Raw genomic sequence first — 24,369 nt, forward strand, 5'->3', positions numbered from 1 at the left:
TGAACTTCAAAATTTCCTAAACTTTAAAAGCTTTATAGTTATCCATTGAAATGTTTCATATGCAATATTAGGAGAGTAATACATTTACACACGCAAAAAGTGATGAATTAAAATATATGTAATAAAGAGTTTTTTTTTAAAAAAAAAAAGGAATTCTTAATGTATTATATAAAGAGTGCTTTCGACGACCATATATCATAACATGGAAAATAAATGAATGATGTAAGACTGACTCAGAACCTTCGTGTTCAGTTTACCCTTTCAATTTTGTTTAGAGGTTCATTGTTTGTTTGGTGCACATAATTTGGATTTTAGATTTTAATATTAAACTAGATATCGTGGTTGATAAATACTTATTGTTTGGTCTACACAAGTTTGCAAATTAAAACTTAAATGATCTTTCTTATTCAAATGGAATTCGGTTTTTCCAAGAATCATACAAAACAATGTTATGGAATGTCAAACAAAATATTTAGAAAGGGAAAAAACTAGAAATGCCTCATTTTCACTTTTTCAAAATGATTACACCTCCCACCGCTACAAAAAATCGAAACTGCTCTCATAAACTTTCAGCGTGTTTTGTCATTCACTTGCACATACACTTATATCAAGACATTTTCCAGTAGGTCAGATTCTTCCAAAATCATCACGCTTAACTTTAGAGTTCTAGTCGTCAACCGAAAAAATATATGCACTTTATTGATATGAGTAGTCCAACTAATTCTTTTATGTTATATTAGATCATAAAAACTATATAACAATTGTATCTCTCTCGTTCCAGTGTGTTCGATTCATTCCTATATCTTCTTTTCTAGCGGTACTCGGAGAACTACTCTTTATATATGTCTTCCGCACCGGCGATCACTCCCCATTATCCTACCTCGGAATTCCTCTAGAAAACATGGATGATGCAAGTTTCCAAATATACATTGGTTCTTTATTTTGCATGAGCCATGAAAAGTTGTATCTTTTGAGAAAAAAATAATAATAATTCGATATAACAATTAATGTCGAAATCTAGCTATCTGGTATAATATCTTAAAATAAAATGTGATACGAGACATATCATAGGGCATATAACTAATTGATGGTTTTTACCATTTCACAGTTGTCGATACATGCATCGATTCCTAGCAAATGATTGAATTGGTAAATTTTTATTTATCATAACTCGTTCTCTTGGTTACACCAAAGCAAGATTATCATAACATATGTGTTATTACATTACGTCACAAGATAAAAATTTCGACAGCAATCAGATTACTCGGACACGACACGGTTTCACAACAGAAGAATATCTTAAAATCCCCCATGAAATGCTCTCAGCCATTCTCCTAAATCCCTTTGAATAAATTTCTTTTTTCTTTTTTCTTTTTTTCTTTAAATAACAAAATTGCATATAAAGCTTTGGCCCTAAACTCCCTCCCTATCAGAAAACCCTATATTCCCTTAAACCGAAAGGACAGAACAAAAAAAAAAAAACCAACAACCAAACTGTAACATTCTATTCATAGCCCATTCACAAACCTAATTCCTAAAGATTTCTTGCTAAAGAAGAAACCAATAAGACGAAAACAGAGGAAGAAAAAAGAAAGGAAAAAAAAACCATCTCTTTCTCTTCCTCCTCCTCCTCCCCTCTCGCCTTACTGCAACAATGGGGAATTGTTGCTCTCATGGACGAGAATCACCAGAAGACACGGACGAACCCACACCCGGAAATGGAGCCACGGCTCAGAGCAATCCAGCCGCTGAAACCTCAGCTGCACCTGCGTCCAAACACGCCCCTCCCTCTCCTCCACCTGCAACCAAACAAGGCCCTATCGGACCTGTCTTGGGCCGACCCATGGAAGATGTCAAGGCCTCGTACTCGTTGGGCAAAGAGCTCGGTCGCGGCCAATTCGGGGTCACCCACCTTTGCACACATAAGGCCACGGGCCATCAGTTCGCCTGCAAGACCATAGCAAAGAGGAAGCTCGTGAACAAGGAAGATATCGAGGATGTGAGAAGGGAGGTTCAGATAATGCATCACCTGACAGGTCAGCCAAATATCGTGGAGCTTAAAGGAGCGTATGAGGATAAGCACTCAGTGCATCTGGTTATGGAGCTTTGTGCCGGTGGAGAGCTTTTCGATAGGATCATTGCCAAAGGCCATTACTCCGAGAGAGCGGCTGCTTCATTGCTAAGGACGATTGTTCAGATCGTGCATACCTGCCATTCCATGGGGGTTATTCACAGGGACCTGAAGCCCGAAAACTTTCTGTTGCTCAACAAGGACGAGGATTCTCCTCTCAAAGCCACCGACTTTGGGCTATCGGTGTTCTACAAGCCAGGTTAAGCTAGAATTGCAATCATAGTTCTGTCCCTGCATCTGAATCACCATCAAATCGAGCAACAAAAATAACGCACATAAGGTTAATTATTCACAGAATCTTTTCTCTGTCTTGCCTTGCTACAGGAGAGGTGTTCAAGGACATCGTGGGCAGTGCTTATTACATAGCACCGGAAGTCCTGAGGAGGAAGTACGGACCAGAGGCCGATATTTGGAGCATTGGAGTCATGTTGTATATCCTCCTATGTGGTGTTCCACCCTTCTGGGCAGGTAAAGATTCTTCTGTATTCCTGTCTCTTGTTAAAAACAATGCGAATATGCAAGATTACACACGCGGAGAGAGACTTGCATTTATTTTACTTGGTAACCTGTTGACAGAATCGGAGAATGGGATATTCAATGCCATCCTAAAAGGACAGGTTGATTTTTCAAGTGATCCATGGCCAGTCATCTCACCTCAGGCAAAGGATCTCGTTAGGAAGATGCTGAACTCGGATCCCAAGCAAAGATTGACAGCCGCACAAGTTCTCAGTAAGTATCTGCGAAAGCACAAAACCCTCAGACACAACAATTTCTCCGGCAAATCCTTTGCCCTAATAATTTCTCTCTTTTTTTTAATCCTTTGTGAAAGATCATCCATGGATCAAGGAGGATGGAGAGGCACCAGATGTTCCTCTCGACAATGCAGTGATGTCCAGGCTCAAACAATTCAAAGCAATGAACCAGTTCAAGAAAGTTGCTTTACGGGTAACAATCAAATTCTCACACACCTGAAATATATATATGGTGCAATGAGATACCTACAGCAAAATAACATTTCGGCATGTACTGACCTTAATCTGATATGAATGGACAGGTGATAGCAGGCTGCTTATCCGAGGAAGAGATCCAGGGATTGAAGGAGATGTTCAAAGGCATGGACACCGACAACAGCGGAACAATAACACTTGAGGAGCTAAGGCAGGGACTTGCTAAGCAAGGCACCAGGTTGTCTGAGTACGAAGTCCAGCAGCTAATGGAAGCCGTAAGTCTTACAATTTTTTGTAATATCACCGCTCATTTTCTGATTCATGAATCATGATAGTGTGTGCATGTGATTCGTGGGTTTCCATAGGCCGATGCAGATGGTAATGGAACAATAGACTACGGTGAGTTTATCGCAGCCACAATGCACATCAACAGACTTGACAGAGAAGAACATCTTTACTCAGCCTTCCAACACTTTGACAAAGACAACAGTGGGTAAGCAATTAGCAATTTCTGTTCTGGTTCTTACTTTCCCAAATCTAACACAAAGAGAAGCAAAATGATTTAAGAACAATAGAAAACTTACCCGATGATGCTGTCACTCCCAGATATATCACAATGGAAGAGCTGGAGCAGGCCCTTCGGGAGTTTGGCATGAGTGATGGTAGGGACATTAAGGAAATAATCTCTGAAGTTGACTCTGACAATGTAAGCAACAAAGAATAGTCCCTTCTAATGTCACATGTAGCAAATAGTTTAAGTTTGCCATCACTACATGCAACTTATGATCATGGAACAACACTAAATGATCTGCTAAAACACTTGCAGGATGGGCGGATAAACTACGATGAGTTTGTGGCAATGATGAGAAAAGGAAACCCAGATCCTAATCCAAAGAAGCGACGCGAACTGTCATTCAAATGACCCCATTGTTGAGGTAGAGGAAGAGAGAAGATAGAAAAGAAAAAAAAAGAGCAGCACATGCAATGAGAAACTTCATCTTCCTTTTGATGCCAAATGCAAATTTCAGAAGCAAACAGATCCTACATATGCTCAGAATGCTCGTGACTGAACTGGAAGAGAACTTCAAGAGAGGAGATGGCTCATGAAGGAAAAATCATTAACTGGGATTAGGGAATGTAAGTGTCTGATGTTCGTACATATTTTTTCTGGTTGTTCTACTGACTAAAAATGCTGGGGTTTCTCAATGTACCTAATTCTTTTCAATTCTTACTATGGGCATTAGTGTTGTCTGTCAATACCGGCCATAATCCATTGTACACCACTAAACCACGACACAGAGCTGAACACAACCAGAATGCTTAAATGGTTAAAGATCAATCGCGAAAAACCCTAAAACACGCTAACCTCAATGGTTTCTCTCAGAAATATCCTACGGAAGCAACAATGGAGACCTTAAAATCTAGGGCAAATAATACAAAGATTCACCCATTATTCCAAGAACAACATTTCTCGGCTATATTCTTCAAATGTTCTTATCCCACAAATTACCAAACAAGAACATCCTACAATAAGAAGACGAGAATTTAAACAGATTGAACATAGCTGCCCATCTTCAGCAATTCGGTCCCAAACTAGATAATTTCGTAAAAAGAACACAATAGCGAATCACTATTTAGAGTTGAAAATCGTACTTCATTCATTGGTAGATATAAAGGGCACATGGCCAACAAGTTTAACAACACTACCAAGCACATACGGATACAAACTGCACATCCCCAAATTAAACCCTAATTCGCAGCGGTAACAGGAACACCATTGACACTCGAATCAAACATGATTTTTTGTTTTTCTCTTACTTGTCTTTGGTAGAGACTCCATACTTCTCCTGCATCTTCGCAATCTCGTCCTCCTTCTTCTTCTGGTCGAACTTTTTGCTCATCTTCGCCTGCTGGTAATACAACACGATGAGGTACCGATTCGCGACGTTGAAACCGGATAGATGGTCGACAGCGGTCTTGGCGTCGTAGATATCCTCATAGACAACGAAAGCAGAGCCGCGAGTGTCCTTGTTGCAACCGATCCGAATCTGACGAATCGCACCGTACTTGCCGAAGATGTCGTACATCTCCTCGCTCGTGATGTTGAATGGAAGGTTGCGCACGTAGAGCACGCGATTCACCTCCGGTGGAAGTCTGGTGTTACCCTTGCGAAGGCTGATTGTCGTCATGGTTCACGATATTCTCCTCGCGGGGGTGTTTGGTTGCTGAGAAATCTAGGGAAAATTTATATGAGGGGAGAGAATTTCTAACCCGCTGCGCATCTTTTGGCGGTGATAGAAGGAAGGGCAAAATCGTCTTTCTATACAAATGACGGTGTTTAAGACTTTAAGTGAACAGCGGTATCGGGCCTAACGCAGCTACTAAACCGGGTTGCGTCGGTATATTAACCGGTCTGATGGTTGATCCTAGGACTAGGCATTTTTACCCGAGATCCACAGGTTTCTGGATATTCTATCTCGCGGATATCCGAGGACTCATTATCCGTGAGTCAATGAGATAGAGATCGGGTCTGGTGAGACGGAAAATCCGAGTTTCGGATTCGGAATCGAGTTTGAAAATTTTGTTACGGTTATCTTGTGGGTACCCGATACATTAAAAACATTACAAAAATGCCATTAATATTTAATAAACTTAAAAAAATAATCTTAACAATCGGTCTGTGGGCCTCGACCCATTTAGATACGGTCCATATTACAATTGAGTTTTGCTCCTATTCGTCCTACATCGGAAGATGGAACCGAGGGTAACAGGCGATGTGGAGCATAAAATGCGATGGCCAATATTTCGAACAACAGAATAAATTGGATTATATGGACTCGGGTTTCACGGGTATCCGGCCTCGTGTCACGAGTACCCGAAATTCGGGTACCCGGATTTTGTGAGATAGAGACGGAGACATTGCAATTGAAAAACCGACGAGACCGAGACCGAGATAAGGGTATTCTAAAAGGTCCGGGTACCCGTCCGTGCCCACCCCTAATTGGTCCCATAGACGGTTTTATTTCGTTTCCGTTATTGCTCAAACTTTTAGTTAGCGTCATGTCATGTCTAATGATCTTACTAATTATTATTAAGAACCATAACGTATGAAATTATCCAAATCTTTACACATGGATAATCCATGACTAAACCGTGTGTGTATATATATATATTACTACAAGAAAGAATGCATAAAAGACAAATTGAAAAGGTGTGAATGACGTTACATGTTCTACAAGTGTATAAAATTTTGAGAATGGTGTCGAATAAGTCTAGCAATCTAACCAGAACCTATTCGAGGCTTACAAGTTACAAGGAAAATACTTTTATATGTTTCATGTGTTGGCGAATGTATTGCTAATATAAAAAAAAAGAATCACAAAAAAAAGATCCTAAATTAAGTAGAAGACGACATAACTACGGTTCCAAATTTATGGGAATATCTCAATCACACCTCAAATTCTGCATCAGATTCTCTGTAACTTTCCTCTCCATAACCATTCAGACAGGACATTGCAGTTTTGTTCCCTCCACATTGTTGGGAGCACCATTGCTTTTCTCACATTTACTAAGTTTAGCAAAAGCTCCCAAAAAAACCCCTCCCAACACCAAATCTCTCTCTTTCTCAATATAAAACCCTCTTGAAGAATACATAGATCTATGAGTTGAGGGAAGGTGCAGCTTTAGGTTTCACCAAATCCAACCCCCTCTTCTCCTAAAGAGGCGAATATGGACAAGAAGAGGGAGGCATGTATTATTATTCTCTCCAATCTCCTTCTCCCGAACCCCTTCTTCTTTCGCCTTATTGCGAACGCAATGTGCGGATGTATATCTGCGTTGTTATCTTATATGTGTGTTTGGTTTTTATGTGTTGATGATGATTTGGCCTGCTTAGACTCCTTGGGTCTCGGACTCAGGTGAGTGACCGTTTTTGGTTGCTCCAAGTTTCATTGTAGGGAGGAATGCAGTTTCTGATGGAAACATCGACTAGTATGTGATTGGTCGATGTTGTACCTAATATGCCGGGAGATTCTACCAGAATCCTACCGATTGATAGACCAAGACATCCCCCGTGGATGACGGAACACTTGAGCAGACTCTGTTTGTGGTTTCAAATCATTGAAACACATGACCCTTTTGTCATTTCAGGCAGGCCAAGAAAAGCCTTGATTGAAAAAAATAATACCTTACGGATTCTCTTGTTGCGTCGATTAATGAACATAGTCTGATGGGGAAATTAACGGATGCAACGAGTCAAAAATCCCTTGTCTCTTCTCCCTGAACTCTAAAAACGAGATCATAGGCCTTATCTGCTTAGATTAGTCTAATGTTTATCTCCATGCCTAACAGAGTGTTAGGTGGGCTCCGGTTCCACAGTTCGGAGCTTGGGACCAAAACTCGGCGGTAGCCACTGACTACTCAGTGGTGTTCTCCCAAGCTCGTGCCAACAGAAAGCAGCACAAGGCCAATGTTAGGCACACTAGCCTGGGAAGCGAACGGGAACTGATGAACAATGTCCATGCCCGTCGCCATCACCACCACCACCAGCAGCACCTCCATCACCAACATCAGCACCACCAGGAATCCCAAGATGACGAACCTGTCATGGTAAGAAGACTTCCTGCCCCCTTTTTCGCCAAAATCCCTATTCATGTTTCCCATAAGACTATATGATAAGGAATTCATGATGTCTGCAAGTGAACACACTTCCTTGGTTCGCTAAAATAACCCTAAATGATTCATGTTCTCCTTAAGGCTATATGATTTGGGTACCTGTAAGTGTAAGCTTCCTTGGTTGATCAGCCATATGCACCTCGTGGATGATCCATTTCCCCTTAGACAAGGCGCATGGATCATCGCACAGTGGCATAGAAACATAAGGAATGATTTCTTAAAGCTTTATTGGGTTACTTGTGTTCTTGCATCCATGCTGGAGACTTGAATTGCAAATCTGTTCAACATGGAGAGGGAAGCGAGTAATGATTTCTTTCTAATGCATGAGTCGGGCCTACTAGAATGAGGCAAACCTGAAATCTTTTAGGAAACAGACAATACATGTATCCAGTTATTTATTAGACAGAAAAGCAACAATAAACATAAAAGATAAGCTTTGGAAACTAAAAGATAAAGGTTATGTGTTTATGCAAGTACGTGAGCTACATATTTACACTTGATTCTCAGTTAAGGTCAATGATGTCTACTCTTAATATTAGATTTGGCATAGCTCCCGTAATTAAATGGATGATTAAAACCAGATGATCGGGCTTTCCATCGACGTAGATGCGTACAAAGCGAAAAAGGAAACGGATAAGAGTAGAAATGACAGAATGCAAAAAAAAAAAGAATACATGAAATGCGCCAAATAGCATAATGTTTTTTTCATCAGAAGTTCATAGTATGGTGTTAGTCTCTTATACTCCTATTTTGATTCCCATGCAGAAGAAAAAGAGGATCTTGACCTACATCAATTGCTGTATCAGGCCGTACTAGACCTTGTTCTCGAAGGTCAAGCTTTCTTGAAGGCAAAGTGTAAAGGGGAAGAATGTAACACAGACATGTCTCAATGCGTAAAGGCAAAGTGTAAAGTTTCTGTAACCTTTGAGCATGCTGTGCAAAGAATTTCCTGGTATATACATTTGACGTCCACCTTTTTTTTTCCGCCAACTTTATTCTGAGATAAAGAAGAAAAAACAAGTTACATAAAAAGAATCATAATTCAGATGACAAATTTTATAATCACAAGTTAATTTGAGGTCAAATCTGCAGATATATACATTATTCACCACGTTTCTGGACCCATCTTGGATTCAAATAATGAATATGTGCAATTTTTGTGGTATAAAATGAGAGAATGCAAGTACCCGCACCTTAAACTTCAGATCTCGAGCACTTAACTGGGGCTCGAAGAGAAGATAGATAATTAGCATCTGACTTGTCAATTCCATGGAAAAGGTAACTGAAAGGTGGCATTTCTATGTACTTCCCAGTGCCAGAAACAACCTTAAACTCATCGTTTTCTCACACAACTCTTCCCCTGGCTACTGTCACTTCGACCTTCCCCTGAGATTAACGATATTTTTGCCAAGAAAGAGGTTATTGAGAATGAAAAAGCTTTGCTCTTCATAGGGATAATTGCTATAGCAAACTAAATAATGGGAGGCTCTCTCGAATTATTTGACTAACTGAACCTCAATCACATAAATTGGTAACGAGGACTATCTTTCCACTTGTACCCTCATAGACATTGGTGTCTGTCCTTGAATGATGAGACTTTGAACTGATCTCAAAGCTTGAGTTTGGATTCAGTATGATCATGCCTGCATCTGAGCCAGGAAGAACAGCTCCTTTCCTTGGATAAATATTGAAAATTCTAGCACTGAAATCATTTGGAATCCCCTCAGTTTTAGACATTCTAGGGCTCTGCTAGCAAATGGGAGTATAAAACTTATATCCTAACCACTCAAGTCATAGTGTATACACAACCACATATGGCAGAAGCAGATTTAAATATCAAATGAATCTGCGGCAGATCATATACCATTCGGTGCTTGTTATTCGAACAAAATCTGTAACGGATATTTGGCCAGATCCCTGGATCATGAGGCAAAACCAATTAGAAAGCTTCATAACGAAACGAGTCTAAGTCCAATGGGACTTACCACCATGGTGTCCCATATCAGGTGCATCCGTTCTTCGAGGCCTATAAATGGACATGTTAAGAGAGTTTACTAAACCAGAATACCACCCGCATATCGTAAGCACAAAAAGCAAGAACTGGTCTCCCATTACCATTAACACCATTAGGAATTTTCCGGAAGTCGTATCAATGCCAAGAGCTTTTTGCGTAGAATTGAAGGTACAGTGATCAGTACTTACGAGCTACAAACCAAATGAAAACACAGTGTCAAAGTTCAAACTTTGCTTTTGCGTGAGAATCTAAAGAAATGCAAAGAACAAAGATCTCTGATATTGTCTACTATGTGTCAAAGTTCTCTTTTTCATTTTTGATGGAAAGAGATCACCCCAGATGCTTAAAAAGTTACCTGAAGGACTCCTGTTGAAAAGGCAGCCTGTAAGGCCGTCCCATGTCCTACTGGCCTAATAGGTAGACTCATCACGTACCTAAATATTGACATTACTAAAAAACATCAAAAACCAAAAGGAAATGGTTGACATTACTTGATAACAAAATTCAAGATGATGTTTCTTCTTACTTGGCTGCAGTTATGAAACCAGGATGTGAAAGCCAATGATCATCAAGGAATAATCCAGAACCAACAGGCTCTCCAATAACCTTCTGCCCTGAAATTCATTCATAGCATGCATATAGGTGAGGAACATTTATCATAATAATTCAATCAAAGAACAAAAAATAGTTCTATCAGTGTTGTATTCCAAAACCTGCTTTCCGAGCTTTTGCAACCTCTTCCATTGCATCGATACTCATTACATGGACAACATAGAGAGGCGTATTCACAAAATGAGCCAAACGAATTGCTTGAGCAGTGGCTTCTCCTTCAAGCTGCAATTATCAAACAAGAATCTTGTTTTAGAATTAACAAAGGTGTCAATATGGGTGAAAGTAAAACCATATTTTCCAGTAACCTAAAATGAAACATATGTTTCAATTACCACTGAAGGACGCAGAGATGGGCACTATATATATTGGCTTTCTAGCTGTTTACTGGGTCTTCTGTGAAGATTAAATCAAGTACATCTATCTCTAAATTCACAGGTGTCAACTCTTTCAAGTTCTTCTTAGCTTACAAAGGATCCTTTATGGTTGGAAACATTTTCATCCCACTTGATAATTGCCACATGAAAACCATGACGATGCAAACTGCACAAGACACCAAATCCATCAGAATAGTTCATAACCCTCATAAAAAATTAGATACAAGTGAACAAACTTGATTTTTAATCTTCCAAAAATCAAATGATGCTTGAATTATTCTCTTTGCTGGGTGAGATTCCAAATCATGATCATCTTGGCAGTTAGTTTCCAGAACAAGCTAATAACATAGCTTGTCTTTACTATGGCATATATTCATCCATATGAAGATGCGATTCAGAAACTATGCACTTCTCCTATCTTTGACATTTTTTCTTGAGAAACAAACAGAAGAAACATTTACAAATTGGAGAAAAGACATGATCAAGCGTAAACTCATACAAACGACACTTGAAATCGGAATTTACAAAGGAATATTAAACTCCAAAAATTTCAACACACTTGTCTTTTCCTCAAGCTCACTTTCTCGAGGAAAAAAAACATAAAATAGCCACCAAGCCACTTCAACTACCGGAAAGAGAACCACGAAATGGAGAAGACCAAACACGGACCTGTTCAGCAGAGTCGGGAATTGAAAAAGACGGAAGCAGAAGACAGAATGAGAAGACAAAGAAGAATCCATCCACAAGTCGAAACGCCATTGATGAGGCGATGAAGCTCCCCACAATGATTCCGAAGGTATATCCTCGCCTTCTTCGATCAAAATGATTAGTGTTGCTTTTGTTTTATTTTTTATATCTGCACCGGAGTAAACCGGAATATCTTGGTTGACTCGTTGAACTGGTTGGTACTTGGTACGCTGAAAGACAGTTGAAAAACCGGAGTAAACCGGAATGTCTTGGTTAAGCCGTTGAACCAGCTGGTACGCTCCTACTAATTAGTCTCAAGCCCAAGAAGTAAAAAAAATTAATGCCCCGCAAAATCTCCCAAAAAAAAAAAAAAAACTTGCAGAAAAAAGGATTCAACGATTTAGAGACAAGCTTTAATTCGTAGTCGAGTTTCATTGTCATTCCAAATTGGCTCTCGGGCTCTGCATCATACCGTTCTGAGCTCTCTGTCAAGAAGAAGAAGAAGACAGCGACTTGAATTCGAGGTTTCTCTGGCCAATTTCAGTTTTTTCTCCAAAAGCCGGAAATCAAAACTATCGGTCCCGCCTATGCTCTGCCCGTGGATGTCATCAACAGGATCTTCTTTGGCAAATGATTTCGCCTCTACGTATCGGTCTGGATCCGATGCGTTGGATCTAGACAAGGCAGGGCACTGGGGAGATAGACCAGAGACCGTCATTTTCAGTATTCTCTTCTTTTGGACCGTTCTTGTGGAACTTCCCACAGAAAATTAAATTTGGGTTAGAATTATTTAATGGGTTCAGTGGGTTTTAACCCAATAAACCCAATTAACCCAAAACACAAATTTAATCCCTCAAAACTCAAATCTACAAACACAAATTTACGAAAACTCTAAATCTGCAAAACGAAACTTTCGAATAAACCTAAATCCCAGATAAACCCGAAATCGATTTGTTCTTCGCTCAAGATTGCTTTCTCTATCTAAGCCTCATCCTCTAATAGCACCGTTGGTTATTGTCCTTCCAGCAACGAAGACCGATTTCCAGGGGTAGGATTTCTGTTCTATTTTGGCTTGATTTTCTTGGATTTCGAGGTCGGTTTTGCCTTTAGTGCTTAGTGTTTCTCTTTTGTTTGCTCCTTGGATTTGTTTGGTTGCTTTGCCTCTTTAACCCAAATTTTAAGTTTGTTCAGAAGCTGTTCGATGAAATTTCACAGAGAACGTCTATATTAACTATGTGGTTTTTGGTTTGTTTTAATTAATTTTTGGGTTTTGTTTGTTTATAGAGTTCAAGTTTTATAATGCATTTACATTTCTATTTGCTTTCTTCTCAGACATTCTTGATTGTTTTCTTTCACGTTAGGGATTTGTGTTATTTTGTTGCAACTTTTGATTTCCTGTTCCAGAAGTTCTAATACATATTTTCTTTGTTTTGTGTTGAATATGTCTTCTACATATTGTATATATGTGTATGTGTAGGTAGAGCTTTCACATAGTATTCTTTCTTTTTATTTATATATTATTTAGTTTATATTTTCTGTAAGTAACACGATCAAAACATGAAGTCACAAAAAATGTTTCTAAACCTAAATGGTTTTGTTGGGTTTGTATGGGTTGATCAACCCATTTAGTTATCAATATTGGGTTAACCGAACCCAAAGAAACCAACAATTCATCTAATAACCCAAATGGGCTGGTCAACCCAACTTGACATTACTTAGTCCTGCTTGTTTTGGAATTGAAATATTCAGACCCTAAAGCTTCGCAGCAGCTCTTCTGCGGATCCGCTTGCAGGAATCGAAGCCGAACTCTTTTCGCGTTTCGAAGATCAGGATCCACAGCAAACGTCATCGGATGGTTGCAAACCGGTTCCATGTCTGAGCTGGGACGAGTGGGACTCTGTGAGGGACTCGCTGTTCTCGTCTTCTTCTGATAGAATTGCTTCTGCTTTAGAAAGGGTAAGCCTTTTTACTGCATCATTCCCTTGTTTACTGTTCGCTGCAGAACAAAAATTTCCAGGAAACCATGCTGGATTCTCTTTTGGGTTTACGATCGGTTTCTCTTTTCCGTTAAGGAAAATAATTTTCCAGGAAAGTCATGGACCCTGTGAGTTTAGGTAACGAACCTTGTTTAGTTTCAAAACGGATTCAAAGGATCGTGGTTCCTGGGGGGTCAAATGCTTTACAAAAGTTATTGAATCAAATTAAGGAAAGGGAAGAATCAATACTCCACAAAAAAAAATCCCTTGAGTTCTTTAAGTTGATTGAATTAACTTCTCTTATAAGTAGAAGGTAAGAATGGAAGCAGTCTGTTCATGGAAATCCGTAGCAGGTGATTCTTTAGAGGCTTTAGCAATTAGCACCGTGTGAATGAATGATCTTTGCCCAAGAATTAGAACTTATTGATGAGATCTAAGCTTGGTATCATTCTTGTTCTGTTTGTACAAAAGTACTGAATCAATTATCAACAATGGATTGCAGATGGGAGCGCTCGTAGCCGACAAGCATGTTCGTTACATTCTGATGGCAGAAAAGGTAGTACAATTTATATCTTCGTTTCAACTATTACCATTGTTTGTCCTTTTTTTTTTGTGTTAATTTTGATCAAATTACCAGAATAAGGATGATAGCTTTGAGTCTGTGGTGATGGACCATCTGAGAATGAATGGTGCATATTGGGGACTGACCACTCTAGACTTACTCGGAAAGCTAGATTCTGTTTCTCAAGACGAAGTTGTATCGTGGGTCATGGAGTGCCAGCATGAGTCCGGTATGTGGAATGCATATCATATTGCCATGCTTCTCTTCTGTATAGCTTCCATGTTTTGCCCATTTTCAATTGTCAGAAAGAACAATGGAAATGATGATATATGGGTTGGGCAATGGGAATTGAGTGTTTTAGAATATGTATACACAATGTAACAGAATGGATTTAAAATATGGTTATCACTTCACCAGAATTTGAGATGAGGGATATCTTTTCGTGCAGGTGGGTTTGCTGGTAATACTGGACATGATCCACATATTTTATATACACTTAGTGCTGTTCAAATCCTGGCCCTCTTTGACAAGCTAGATATACTTGATGTTGAGAAAGTATCAAGCTGTATCCTTTGGCATTTAATGTTCTGTTACTGTTAACTTCTGTATTTTGTGGGACTTGTTTATTGCATCCAAAACTTTTGTTCTTCACGAGACAGTAATGGTACAGTTTTCAAGTAGTGTGAAGAATTGTCGTAGTAAAATGCAGAAAAGGAAAAAAAACACTTGGCATATTACTTACATTAGATATTATTAGGTTTTGCCTTGACCCGAAGTTAGATGTTACTGGATTGCAGAACGAAGATGGCTCCTTTTCAGGAGATATGTGGGGTGAAGTTGATACACGGTATTCTTCCTTATCATGCACTGTCGAGGCATTTTTTTTCTTTAACAGTGGGTGTTTTGACTGTGGGAAATCTCATTCACTTGCTGTAGGTTCTCATACATAGCTATATGTTGTCTTGCCATATTGAAATGCCTTGATAAGATCAATGTGGAGAAGGCAGTTGATTATATTGTGAGCTGCAAAAATCTAGATGGTGGTTTTGGGTGCACCCCTGGGGCAGAGTCGCATGCAGGACAAAGTATGTTCTATGTCCTATATGATTCTGGTCGGCAATATGCTTAAACCACGGGTTTGTTGCTTTCGCACTCGAATGATTGTCCCGAGTCTAAAGAGAGTGACTCCGCCCTCAACATATGATTATCACATTACTGGGTATTTAATTGAACGTCTTTATAATCGAGATGCTGCTGCTATTATACCCCTAGGTGATAGTTTCTGCAATTGAACGTATTCTCAGTGGCTTTATTACATTCATTTATGTCAGTTTCATACGTAAAATCCGATGCTAAAGAACTGTGATTGTTTATTCGATCTTCGATAACTGCAGTTTTCTGTTGCCTGGGTGCTCTTGCCATAACCGGGAATCTTCATCATGTTGATAAGGACCTACTCGGATGGTGGCTATGTGAACGGCAAGTCAAGTCTGGGGGTCTAAATGGACGACCCGAGAAACTCCCTGATGTGGGTGTTGGAATGAACGCATCCAAAAGAAGATTCCTTAAAACAGAAATCTCGCTTCCCCTCATTCTAACGCAGACTAATCGTTCTTAACAGGTTTGCTATTCTTGGTGGGTGCTATCGAGCTTGATCATGATCGATAGAGTTCACTGGATCAACAAAGAAAAGCTTGTCAAGTTCATCTTGGACTGCCAGGTCAATCTCTTACAAGGCAAACCCTTAGTTGCCATGGTTTAAATGTTTATAGCCTTTCCCCAAGTTTCAGATGGATTGACTCGGTGTATGTGGAATTTTGACAGGACATGGAAAATGGAGGCATTTCAGACAGACCCGACGACGCAGTTGACGTCTTCCATACATACTTTGGAGTTGCGGGTATCAACTGTTTAACATGTCCATTCCTTGTAAGCATGTTTTATACATAAGCCGGGGGTGAATTCATGATGTTTTTGTGCAGGGCTTTCACTCCTTGAATACCCGGGAATCAAAACTATCGATCCCGCCTATGCTCTGCCCGTCGATGTCATCAACAGAATCTTCTTTGGCAAATGATTTCGCCTCGACGTATCGGTCTGGATCCGATGCGTTTGACCTAGATGTCCTGCCAGTGAGGCAGGGCACAGGGGAGATAGACCAGAGACCATCATTTTGAATGTTCTCTTCTCTTAGACTGTTCTTGTAGGAAGTTCTGAATTTTCGTATGCCCTTTCCTTTTGTGGAAGAGTGCAAATTCGCAATACGGTAATATTTGTCAATGGAACAAAGGTAGCATATTTGTCTGTTACTTTGGAGATGCTTTTATCAATATAATATCTGAGAGACCTTCCTTCATTCGACTCAGACATATATATAATTTTTACAATCCAATTAATTGAATCTAAAAGAGATATAAATATAATAATGAATTTTAAAAAATGATATATTTTTGGCTGGCTAAAAACAGGTTGGATTGGACTAAAATTTTCCTAGATGAGACTCGGTCTAGCCCATTTTACACCCTAAATGAAGTTTTGAACAAGAAAATATCTTTTTGGGGCAAACGTGGTAAATCTATTTCGGTTAATCTTGGTTAGGCGGTTCGGTATTTGTCCCGTTTCGGGTTTATTTAAATATCTAAACCGGAATGCTCTTTTTCAGCCAGAAGCTTTAGAGCTGCTCCTTCCACTTCCCTAAAACCCTAGAACCCCATCTGAGGTTCACGTTCTTCTGCTTGATTTGGAATTGAAATATTCAGACCCTACAGCTTCGCAGCAGTTTTTCTATGGATCCGCTTGCAGGAATCGAAGCCGAACTCTTTTCGTTTTTCGAAGATCAGGATCCACAGCAAACTTCATCGGATGGTTGCAAACCGGTTCCATGGTTGAGCTGGGACGAGTGGGACTCTGTCAGGGAGTCGCTGTTCTCGGCTTCTTCTGATAGAGTTGCTTCTGCTTTAGAAAGGGTAAGCCTTTTGCTGTATCATTCCCTTGTTTACTGTTCGATGCCGAACTAAAATTTCCAGGAAAACATGTTGGTTTCTCTTTTGGGGTTACGATCAGTTTCTCTTTTCCGTTTAAGGAAAAGAATTTTCCCGGAAAGTCGATGGATGCCTTTGAGTTTAGGTAACGAGCCTTTTGTTTAGTTTCAAATGGGATTCAAAGGATAGTGGTTCCTGGGGATCAAATGCTCTACAAAAGTTATTGAATTCAATTTAGGAAAGGCAAGAATCAATACAACACAAAAAAAAATAATTCCCCTGAGTTCTTTAAGTTGATTGAATTAGCTTTTGTAAGTAGAAGGTAAGAATGGAAACGGTCTTTTCATGGAAATCCGTAGCAGGTGATTCTTTTATGTTCTTTTGTTCTGTGGTTTGGGTCACGAGGAAGAAGAGTATATCGTTTGGCGTTGAAATTATTCCCTCATTTGCGGCGGATTCAGAGCATATTGATAAGATGATAAGGGTGTTCGTGTTATTGGTAAAGATAAAATGCTATTCCGTACCGTTTTCAATCAATGTTTTTTTGGATTTCAGGTTATGACATGGCGAAGTAGAGGGTCTCTTCCAGCGCCTGTTGATGTTACTGCATCTATCATTGAAATTCGTCAGAAAGACGGCTTTGTCACGTAAGCTTCTCGAGCCTGTGATCTTTGGGTTTCTTGAACTTTCTCCAATAAATAGTGTTTGGTTATTGTTTTCTTGCTCTTATCTCATGATTCTCATCTCTTGTTTAATGATAAAAAAAAGGAGGGAAAAACAACCAGCAGATGCTTTATATTCAGAAAATTTATTGCAAATGTTATACTGCATGGGAATATTGAGGTAATTATGTGTTTTCACTTCTCTTTAATACCAGTTTTATTCTGTGGTTGTTATGGTAGCCATTCCTTTAGTCAAATATAGCAGCAGTGTATATTTTACGTCCCTTCACTTATACAGCTTCTCTGTCCTTATGTCCTGAAGGCTTGTGAACTGTGTTATAGAGAAGACGAGGAGGAGGACAGAAGTTTCAATTGCGGAGGCTGCTAAGGCAATCAATATCCCACGTAAATTAATTGACCTTCGTCATGGTAATGAAGTTCAACTAATAGAAGCAGCACATATTTTTCCATTAATCTTGCATGATCATTTTAAATGCTATATTTTATTTATGATTGACAGATTGAGTTTATTCTTTTGATTGTAGAGGGTTCTCACCGTGAGCTTCCTGCGCTTTCAGTTCTACGAGATGCTTCAGATGAGGTACACTTTTTTGTTTTTTCAACTTGATTCTGCATTTTAGAAATTATTATCTCCTTTATCTCAATTATTACCAGACATGATAGTTTGAACGGCTTGCACATTAAAAAGATTCAACATAGCCAGAATTTTCGAGTTGACATTAGGTTTTCTATCAAATGGAAAGCATCTTTAATTAGATTGCCCTTGTTAAGGTACATGATAGGTTTTCTATCAGTACAGTACATAGGCTTGTTGTCTTCTCATGAGGATAAATATCATGACTACTGCTTGTATGCAATTTTTGGTCATTGTAGGCACTTGAATGGTTGAAATCTTATTATTGGGAGCCACAGAAGAACCAAATTCCCTTCAAGAAAGATGACGCTGCAAACATCAGAAGAGAAATCAAATCTAAACTGCGCAAACTCTCTTTGTGTTTGCAACTCAGGCAAAACCCTCAAGTTGACTCTGCTTTGGTCAAAGAAAAATGTATGTAAGAGAAAATGTCTCTTCTCTTTTATACATATGAAATCGACTGCGAACTTCAAGATTCCATTGTTCCCACCATTCAAATTTCATGAGAAAACATAGAAGATACTTGGGTTTTCTTCACTGTTAAAAAGTTTTCCTTCAAAAATTGGTGAAGCTTACACTGCTTCGTTTCCATAATTGCCTCTTGCTACTTCCCTTGCATTTCCCTAGTTTCTTGCGCTAATCTTTTGGACGCTATATAACTTTCAGGTTCTAAGAAAAAGATAAGGAAGATCCTGACTGGCCTTGTTGAGTTATACTCTTCTTTCCCCTCGGAAATTGTATCGGTGTTGCTTGAATTCTTGCTCAAGGCCTTGAATTCTTCAAAGTCAGCCGAAATTCTAAACCAGAACGAGCCGGACCAAGATTTCAGTTGTTTTCTGGATGAATGGAAGCCTGTAATTATGGAATTCTCGAATAGAGAACCAGAGTTACTTTTAAATCTACTCAAGTCAACCCTCGATATGATCCAAAATGGTGAAAAGAAAAGTTATGAAACCGGTAAGTATTCATGTATAATCTTAACTTTGACTTCATTTAGGATCTCAATTTTAACCCCGTTTCAACATTTTTGCATTGTCTTATGCCTTCTCTCTATCTGCTTTTTCAGAATGGGGTCTTGAATCAAAGTCGACGGAAGATGTATCCAAAGTTGAAAAGCTTCCAGTCTTACTTGCATGGCTTGTGGGTCATCTCAGGGGGTTGAGGCACTTTCAGAAAAACAGTACTTCTGAAGGGAAAACACCGAACATGTTCCTAACGGAACTCGTGCGTAAATGTCTGCTCTTGTCAGCGTGTGGGCATGACCAGCTTGCAAACTCTGCCTTACAACTAGCAGAGCTCGTGGGAGGTCGTGTCTGGAAGGAGAAGCTCATAAAACTTGCTTATGTTCATAAACCCAGGATGGATGTTCCTCTGGAGCGGTGTTCTTCTCTTGTGACAACTCATGAGACCCTCTTCCAACAAGAAAGGTCGATCCATAGTGCAGCCAAGAAACTCGAGTTTGTCAAGATTCAATTGTCGAAGAAGAAATCTGAATGCACAGAAGAAACAGATGCCAGAGTTCCAAAGACATGGGTGAAGCCCAAGACTTGGAATCCTTGTCCTATCGGTATGTTACCTCGTGTCATTGGATCCTCTGGCCGTTTACCTCTTCTCAACTGCAGAGAAGCAACCGAGAAAACTCAGACCAAATCAATGGTGGCGGGACAAAGTGACAGCACCAAACGAGAAGCCGAGATTCAGCTATTGGATGATTCAACAACTAAGCGAGCGAGGAAGACAATGGAAGATCCTGAATCAAATAGAGAAGGCGAAATGGACGCTAGAAGTGAATCGAAAGAGAAGGCAATGTTTAATGATGAGGATAATCTATTGATAGAAGAAAGCGGAAGCTGTCTTATGATCGGTGGTGAATGGAAGGTGGTGAACACGAAAGAGCTGTTGGAAATTGCATCTGCTGTAAGAATTTTGGTATAAATTGTATGATTTTTATTTTCTTTTGCTTTGTGCCCCAATGATGATTATATTGTTTCCAAGAACTTTTTTTGCATGAGCTCTTGTTATTTTTTTATTTTTATAATTTCTCTACATTCATATAGATACAAACGTTGCCAGAATTTGACAAATACAACCTATTTTTTATTACAACAGATTTAGGACCTTACACAAAAGATAGATTAAGGTGTCTTATGTTATAGAGTTCTCCTGGACACCAATTAGATTAACAAATTGATTTATTACACATTGCACTCCTTGTGAGTACTAAATTATACACAGAAGAAAAGGAAAAAATAAGATAAGCCAGGGCAAAATGTAGAGAGAATATGACATCAGATCAACTATGATACAATCTTTCAGACAAACTCTCGCTTAGTGGAGTGAATTCACCCCATCACCTTCTTCATTACATGTTTAGAGATTAACCTGCAAAAACCACACCAACCAACCAGAAACATGATGAAGAAAAAGCAAGTCTTTGATTCAAGGCCTATGAATGAGATCCTCATCTGATGCAAATGAATAGATGACCCCCATATGAGAAAAACAGATCCAGTCCTTGAGATATTCTTATGAGAATTATGTTTCTATTATAGATGAACACCAAGATTGTTTTTCTTAACAACCAGCATCCCAATGTCACCACCAAATGATCCCACATCAAACAAAACCTGTGGCCTTCATTTCATGGTTATCTACTATAGTCTATAGATGTCAAAGGCGCATTTAGGACAGGGAATTGAATGGGGATAGCTACAGTAATATCGGGTAGTAAATAGTGATTTTCAAAAGTCTCTTACCAAAACTTTGCCATGACAAAACCATTTTCTCAAACAAGTTATTGATTCAATCACTATGCAGAGTAAGAATTATGACAGAAATGTGTGTTCCACGAACCAGGCCCATGAACAATCTACACACCTCAATCATGTGACTTGTGAGAGTGGACAGAATAAAGAAGATGAATGCAAGAGACGGAGAGATGGATGCTTACCTAATCAAATTGTCTACAGTGAGTTAAAACTCTCCATTACATCTACTCGGGTGTCAAGCACAAAATGATACTTTGCTGCCATTTCAGCCCGCAACCTTTATTGCACCCATCTCATCAAGCTTCGAACTCTTATGCTGCAATTAGTACAATTGGGAGCCAAATCATTATATATAATAGAGAATGAGGTACACCAGATTGCAAATAACAGTGGCCGAAGAGTTTAAATTTTATGAACATCAATGTAGATAGAACCAATAAAAACCTGTTTTACCCTGCGTGATCATTACCTTACTTTTCTTGTGTCTGTGGACGTCGTTGAGATCTTCATCTCCATCGTGTTTTCTTTTCTGAAATGTTAGTGAGAGAAAAACAACATCAAAAACCCAATCAGAATACAATAACAGTCTACTGAATAAATGTAGATTCTCCTGCGGCGGGAACTTCATCAGCAACAAACGGAATTCTCTTACCTTTTCATGGTGTTTCTTAGAGTGTTCACCAGAATCGTGGTGCCCACCTTTGTCCTTTTTCCTGTCTCGATCCTTGTCTTTATCCTTATCTTTGTTCTTATCTTTATGTTTGTGCTTATGCTTCTTATGTTCCCGATCTTTATCCTTATCTCTATCCTTGTGCTTTTTATGTTTCCTCTCCATATCTTTGGACTCGCTTTTTGATTTTGACGCAACCGTAGGAACTCCCTTCTCTCCCTGAAAAAAGACAACAGACTCATAAAACTTCAGACATATTCATATTCTCATGCCATGCAATATCATCTTCGTCATGTACTTAAATGTCATTCACCGTCATCCAGATATAAACCTCAGTCAACCGAAGAATTGGATGTTACAAGAACATGCATCACTTGGTCATGTATTCTAGTTCAGTGTGGATAGAATTGGAAATTGACACCCATGCGAAGTGTGACAAAACTAAAAATCATGGGATTCTTACAGGAGGCAATTCAATAGGAGTTGTATCATGTAGCTGAAATGCCTCCTGGAGTTCATCTAAATCAAAAGGTTGGATGTGAGCAATAGTATCACGGTTTTGTGACACACTCTGAATAAGCTGATCTAATTGCATCCCTTCTCCTTTTCTTATGTCTGTGTCTCCCACAACACCGTGAAGATAATGTGCATCTGAAAGTGACACAGGAAGCGATCTCTTGCAAAAATATTCATGGTGTGACAACAGTTTGTATTGACTAATAAGATCGAAAGCGCCACACAATTCTCTCAGACCTGCAGCAGTTCATTGACATCAAGGTAATATAAGAAGGCAAACAGAAAGGAATATGAAACATCAAACATTTCATGCATTTTTTTCTCCAACGAGAATGATCAAAAGATGCTGAAATTCAGAAGCAGGTAACATTCTGAAATAACGTTATTGCAAGGACAAAGTCCATCTAGTTTTCATTTTCCCATATGCTATTTTCTTTATTATTTTACATCATATTCCAATCAAGGAGATACTTTACATGTTAACACAAAATTCCAATGCTCCATAACCAAAAAAATGTGAGACTTTCAAACAAATTTACCTCCATATTTCAAGCCTTCAGGTTCCATTTGGTTATTGATGCTCAAACTGTTTTACCATTATCAACAGCAGCTTACAGCCAACAATAGGAGAAGATCAAAGAACCGTTAACATGCCAAGAACCAATCTGAAATGCGAAAAACAATTTCAGATTAGATACTCTCTGTCTCACCCGACCTAATCCCAAGCCATACAATGGCCACGAGATATAACTTACCACTAGCTCATTTATCATTCCAAAATCTGAATTAGTATAATTAGCAAAAATCTAAATTAGCCTCACCCTTTGAGCTCGAATTAATACTGGCACGCGCTCCATTAATAAAAACTAGTAAACAGAAAACCAGACGATGCGAACTATTCAAAGTCCTGGCATTTTTGGATCTGGTCAGCAAGAAAGTTTCTTCCGATTTTGTTCTTTTCGGAAAGGTAACAAGAATCATCTAACAGACAAGTAATCCCTAAATTAGACATAATCTCCAAGAAACCCAAAGACGAAACGCAAATTCGAGCAAGAAAGAGATTGGGAATTCACAATTTCCAAGCGAAAAAAAAACCAAGATAATCAGAACGCGGATTCAATTCGAACAGTAGGGGAAAACTCCAAGATAAAAACAGGAATCGAAGCAGAAGCAAACCACCGGCATACACGTTTCAGAAGCCAGATCTCATTCCACAGCTCTAGTCACCGCATGAAACGCGCCCCTATCTCGCGCGCTGGTGTAGAAACCCTAAATTGCAGAGACGAAAAACGGGTATTGCTCTCGGTATCCGATTTCCCGCCCGAATTTGATTCGCAGTGACTGAGAAGAGACGGAGATCGAAGAAGATTCGAGAGAGAGAGGAAGTAGTTAGGGTTTGAGAGCTGGTTGTTTCTTAACCAATGAGGGAAAAAATTGAGATTTCAATTTTTTTTTTTTGTTCTGATAAAATTCAGCTATTATATTATATATAAACGTTAGCGCGTGTGCTTAACACGCCATATGAATGGTGAGTAAACGTACATACATACATATATTAAAACAATTTAGCCTATCATGAAATCCTCTGGCTGGTTCCGAAGATTAGTGGAAGGGAAGGATTTATTTATTTATTTTATACTTTATTTTTTTTTTTTCGACGTATTAATACGGAATCGTGTATAACCTAAAAACATTTAGTCCAGAAAGATTACCCGATTTTGATGCATTAACATTGAATTTTGAAATTTAATAGAAAAAATATAAAATTATCAATTCTTTCGTATAAATACTCAATATTTGACTTTGAAAAATTATCAATTGATTGTAAACGCCATTTATTTAACTGACGAATTTTATTATCGGAATATGATGTGACAAAACGAAAAGTTGGCTCTAACACCAAGTTCAGGGCGAATTCATTGGCCACGTCATTAAATTTTTAAAAAAAATATAAAAATTTACAAAAATACATATATGCATATATATATATTCACATATAATAATCACGCGTACTTATACATATACATATGTACAGACACAAACATACATATATACATATATCAAAATTAAAAAACAATTGACAAAGTACATACATATACACACAAATCAAATGCATATATATGTATATGTATATATGAAT

The 24,369-nt window shown here is 38.8% G+C and overlaps 6 protein-coding genes and 1 pseudogene across 11 annotated transcripts; 4 read left to right on the top strand and 3 right to left on the bottom strand.

Annotated features, from left to right (window-relative positions):
* Window positions 1–1,222: 1,222 nt before the first annotated feature.
* LOC104799135 (calcium-dependent protein kinase 34) lies at window positions 1,223–4,335 on the top strand. 2 transcript variants are annotated; one of them, XM_010521512.2, is made up of 8 exons: window positions 1,224–2,330; window positions 2,456–2,599; window positions 2,708–2,860; window positions 2,961–3,076; window positions 3,186–3,353; window positions 3,444–3,571; window positions 3,685–3,784; window positions 3,905–4,335. In XM_010521512.2, exons 1-8 carry the CDS (start codon window positions 1,655–1,657, stop codon window positions 3,998–4,000), a joined length of 1,581 nt encoding a protein of 526 aa, XP_010519814.1. In that variant the 5' UTR covers window positions 1,224–1,654; the 3' UTR covers window positions 4,001–4,335. The 2 variants fall into 2 exon arrangements, with proteins under 2 accessions (XP_010519813.1, XP_010519814.1); XM_010521511.1 differs by having other exon boundaries at window positions 1,223–2,330; window positions 2,456–2,860.
* A 355-nt stretch (window positions 4,336–4,690) lies between these two features.
* Window positions 4,691–5,327, bottom strand: LOC104799136 (splicing factor 3B subunit 6-like protein). Its single transcript, XM_010521514.1, has one exon. It carries the CDS (start codon window positions 5,265–5,267, stop codon window positions 4,893–4,895), a length of 375 nt encoding a protein of 124 aa, XP_010519816.1. The 5' UTR covers window positions 5,268–5,327; the 3' UTR covers window positions 4,691–4,892.
* A 1,396-nt stretch (window positions 5,328–6,723) lies between these two features.
* Window positions 6,724–8,737, top strand: LOC104799140 (lysine-specific demethylase 7A). The gene is made up of 3 exons (XM_010521518.1): window positions 6,724–6,825; window positions 7,429–7,686; window positions 8,518–8,737. Exons 1-3 carry the CDS (start codon window positions 6,808–6,810, stop codon window positions 8,566–8,568), a joined length of 327 nt encoding a protein of 108 aa, XP_010519820.1. The 5' UTR covers window positions 6,724–6,807; the 3' UTR covers window positions 8,569–8,737.
* Window positions 8,738–8,945: 208 nt separating this feature from the next.
* Window positions 8,946–12,002, bottom strand: LOC104799138 (annotated as a pseudogene).
* On the top strand, window positions 11,816–16,333 carry LOC104799137 (geranylgeranyl transferase type-2 subunit beta 1). 3 transcript variants are annotated; one of them, XM_010521515.2, is made up of 12 exons: window positions 11,816–12,162; window positions 12,466–12,487; window positions 13,209–13,395; window positions 13,918–13,971; window positions 14,053–14,206; window positions 14,426–14,542; window positions 14,758–14,824; window positions 14,914–15,062; window positions 15,372–15,505; window positions 15,599–15,697; window positions 15,802–15,877; window positions 15,960–16,333. In XM_010521515.2, the coding sequence occupies exons 1-12, from the start codon at window positions 12,027–12,029 to the stop codon at window positions 16,052–16,054; spliced, it is 1,290 nt and encodes a 429-aa protein (XP_010519817.1). In that variant the 5' UTR covers window positions 11,816–12,026; the 3' UTR covers window positions 16,055–16,333. The 3 variants fall into 3 exon arrangements, with proteins under 3 accessions (XP_010519817.1, XP_010519818.1, XP_010519819.1); XM_010521516.1 differs by lacking the exon at window positions 11,816–12,162 and having other exon boundaries at window positions 12,401–12,487; window positions 13,189–13,395; XM_010521517.1 differs by lacking the exon at window positions 11,816–12,162 and having other exon boundaries at window positions 12,472–12,487; window positions 13,232–13,395.
* A 321-nt stretch (window positions 16,334–16,654) lies between these two features.
* LOC104799141 (pre-rRNA-processing protein las1) lies at window positions 16,655–20,286 on the top strand. The gene is made up of 8 exons (XM_010521519.1): window positions 16,655–16,943; window positions 17,514–17,605; window positions 17,727–17,801; window positions 17,943–18,049; window positions 18,166–18,221; window positions 18,515–18,689; window positions 18,942–19,232; window positions 19,342–20,286. Exons 1-8 carry the CDS (start codon window positions 16,764–16,766, stop codon window positions 20,208–20,210), a joined length of 1,845 nt encoding a protein of 614 aa, XP_010519821.1. The 5' UTR covers window positions 16,655–16,763; the 3' UTR covers window positions 20,211–20,286.
* Window positions 20,287–20,350: 64 nt separating this feature from the next.
* On the bottom strand, window positions 20,351–23,677 carry LOC104799143 (mediator of RNA polymerase II transcription subunit 19a). Of its 3 annotated transcripts, none has more exons than XM_010521522.1 (7): window positions 23,417–23,677; window positions 22,769–22,894; window positions 22,177–22,364; window positions 21,696–21,932; window positions 21,513–21,572; window positions 21,226–21,359; window positions 20,351–20,657 (listed from the first exon to the last, which is right to left on the bottom strand). In XM_010521522.1, exons 2-6 carry the CDS (start codon window positions 22,794–22,796, stop codon window positions 21,309–21,311), a joined length of 564 nt encoding a protein of 187 aa, XP_010519824.1. In that variant the 5' UTR covers window positions 22,797–22,894; window positions 23,417–23,677; the 3' UTR covers window positions 20,351–20,657; window positions 21,226–21,308. The 3 variants fall into 3 exon arrangements, with proteins under 3 accessions (XP_010519824.1, XP_010519822.1, XP_010519823.1); XM_010521520.1 differs by having other exon boundaries at window positions 22,177–22,466; XM_010521521.1 differs by having other exon boundaries at window positions 22,177–22,466; window positions 23,406–23,677.
* Window positions 23,678–24,369: the final 692 nt, after the last annotated feature.

The sequence above is a fragment of the Tarenaya hassleriana genome, unplaced genomic scaffold, assembly GCF_000463585.1.
Source record: "Tarenaya hassleriana unplaced genomic scaffold, ASM46358v1 Cleome6, whole genome shotgun sequence".
Lineage (NCBI taxonomy): Eukaryota > Viridiplantae > Streptophyta > Magnoliopsida > Brassicales > Cleomaceae > Tarenaya > Tarenaya hassleriana.

Excerpts from the sequence above, each read along its gene's own strand:
- LOC104799135 (XM_010521511.1), top strand. The coding sequence starts at position 1,655 with ATGGGGAATTGTTGCTCTCATGGACGAGAATCACCAGAAGACACGGAC. Across the intron at positions 2,331-2,455 it reads ATCGGTGTTCTACAAGCCAG|GAGAGGTGTTCAAGGACATC; the intron begins GTTAAGCTAGAA and ends GCCTTGCTACAG. Across the intron at positions 3,572-3,684 it reads TTTGACAAAGACAACAGTGG|ATATATCACAATGGAAGAGC; the intron begins GTAAGCAATTAG and ends TGTCACTCCCAG.
- LOC104799136 (XM_010521514.1), bottom strand. The coding sequence starts at position 5,267 with ATGACGACAATCAGCCTTCGCAAGGGTAACACCAGACTTCCACCGGAG.
- LOC104799140 (XM_010521518.1), top strand. Across the intron at positions 7,687-8,517 it reads AAGATGACGAACCTGTCATG|AAGAAAAAGAGGATCTTGAC; the intron begins GTAAGAAGACTT and ends ATTCCCATGCAG.
- LOC104799137 (XM_010521515.2), top strand. The coding sequence starts at position 12,027 with ATGCTCTGCCCGTGGATGTCATCAACAGGATCTTCTTTGGCAAATGAT. Across the intron at positions 13,972-14,052 it reads ACATTCTGATGGCAGAAAAG|AATAAGGATGATAGCTTTGA; the intron begins GTAGTACAATTT and ends TCAAATTACCAG. Across the intron at positions 15,698-15,801 it reads AGTTCATCTTGGACTGCCAG|GACATGGAAAATGGAGGCAT; the intron begins GTCAATCTCTTA and ends GAATTTTGACAG.
- LOC104799141 (XM_010521519.1), top strand. The coding sequence starts at position 16,764 with ATGGATCCGCTTGCAGGAATCGAAGCCGAACTCTTTTCGTTTTTCGAA. Across the intron at positions 17,802-17,942 it reads TACTGCATGGGAATATTGAG|GCTTGTGAACTGTGTTATAG; the intron begins GTAATTATGTGT and ends TATGTCCTGAAG. Across the intron at positions 19,233-19,341 it reads AAAGAAAAGTTATGAAACCG|AATGGGGTCTTGAATCAAAG; the intron begins GTAAGTATTCAT and ends CTGCTTTTTCAG.
- LOC104799143 (XM_010521520.1), bottom strand. The coding sequence starts at position 22,796 with ATGGAACCTGAAGGCTTGAAATATGGAG. Across the intron at positions 22,467-22,768 it reads TGAAGGCTTGAAATATGGAG|GTCTGAGAGAATTGTGTGGC; the intron begins GTAAATTTGTTT and ends GAACTGCTGCAG. Across the intron at positions 21,360-21,512 it reads ACAGACACAAGAAAAGTAAG|CATAAGAGTTCGAAGCTTGA; the intron begins GTAATGATCACG and ends TACTAATTGCAG.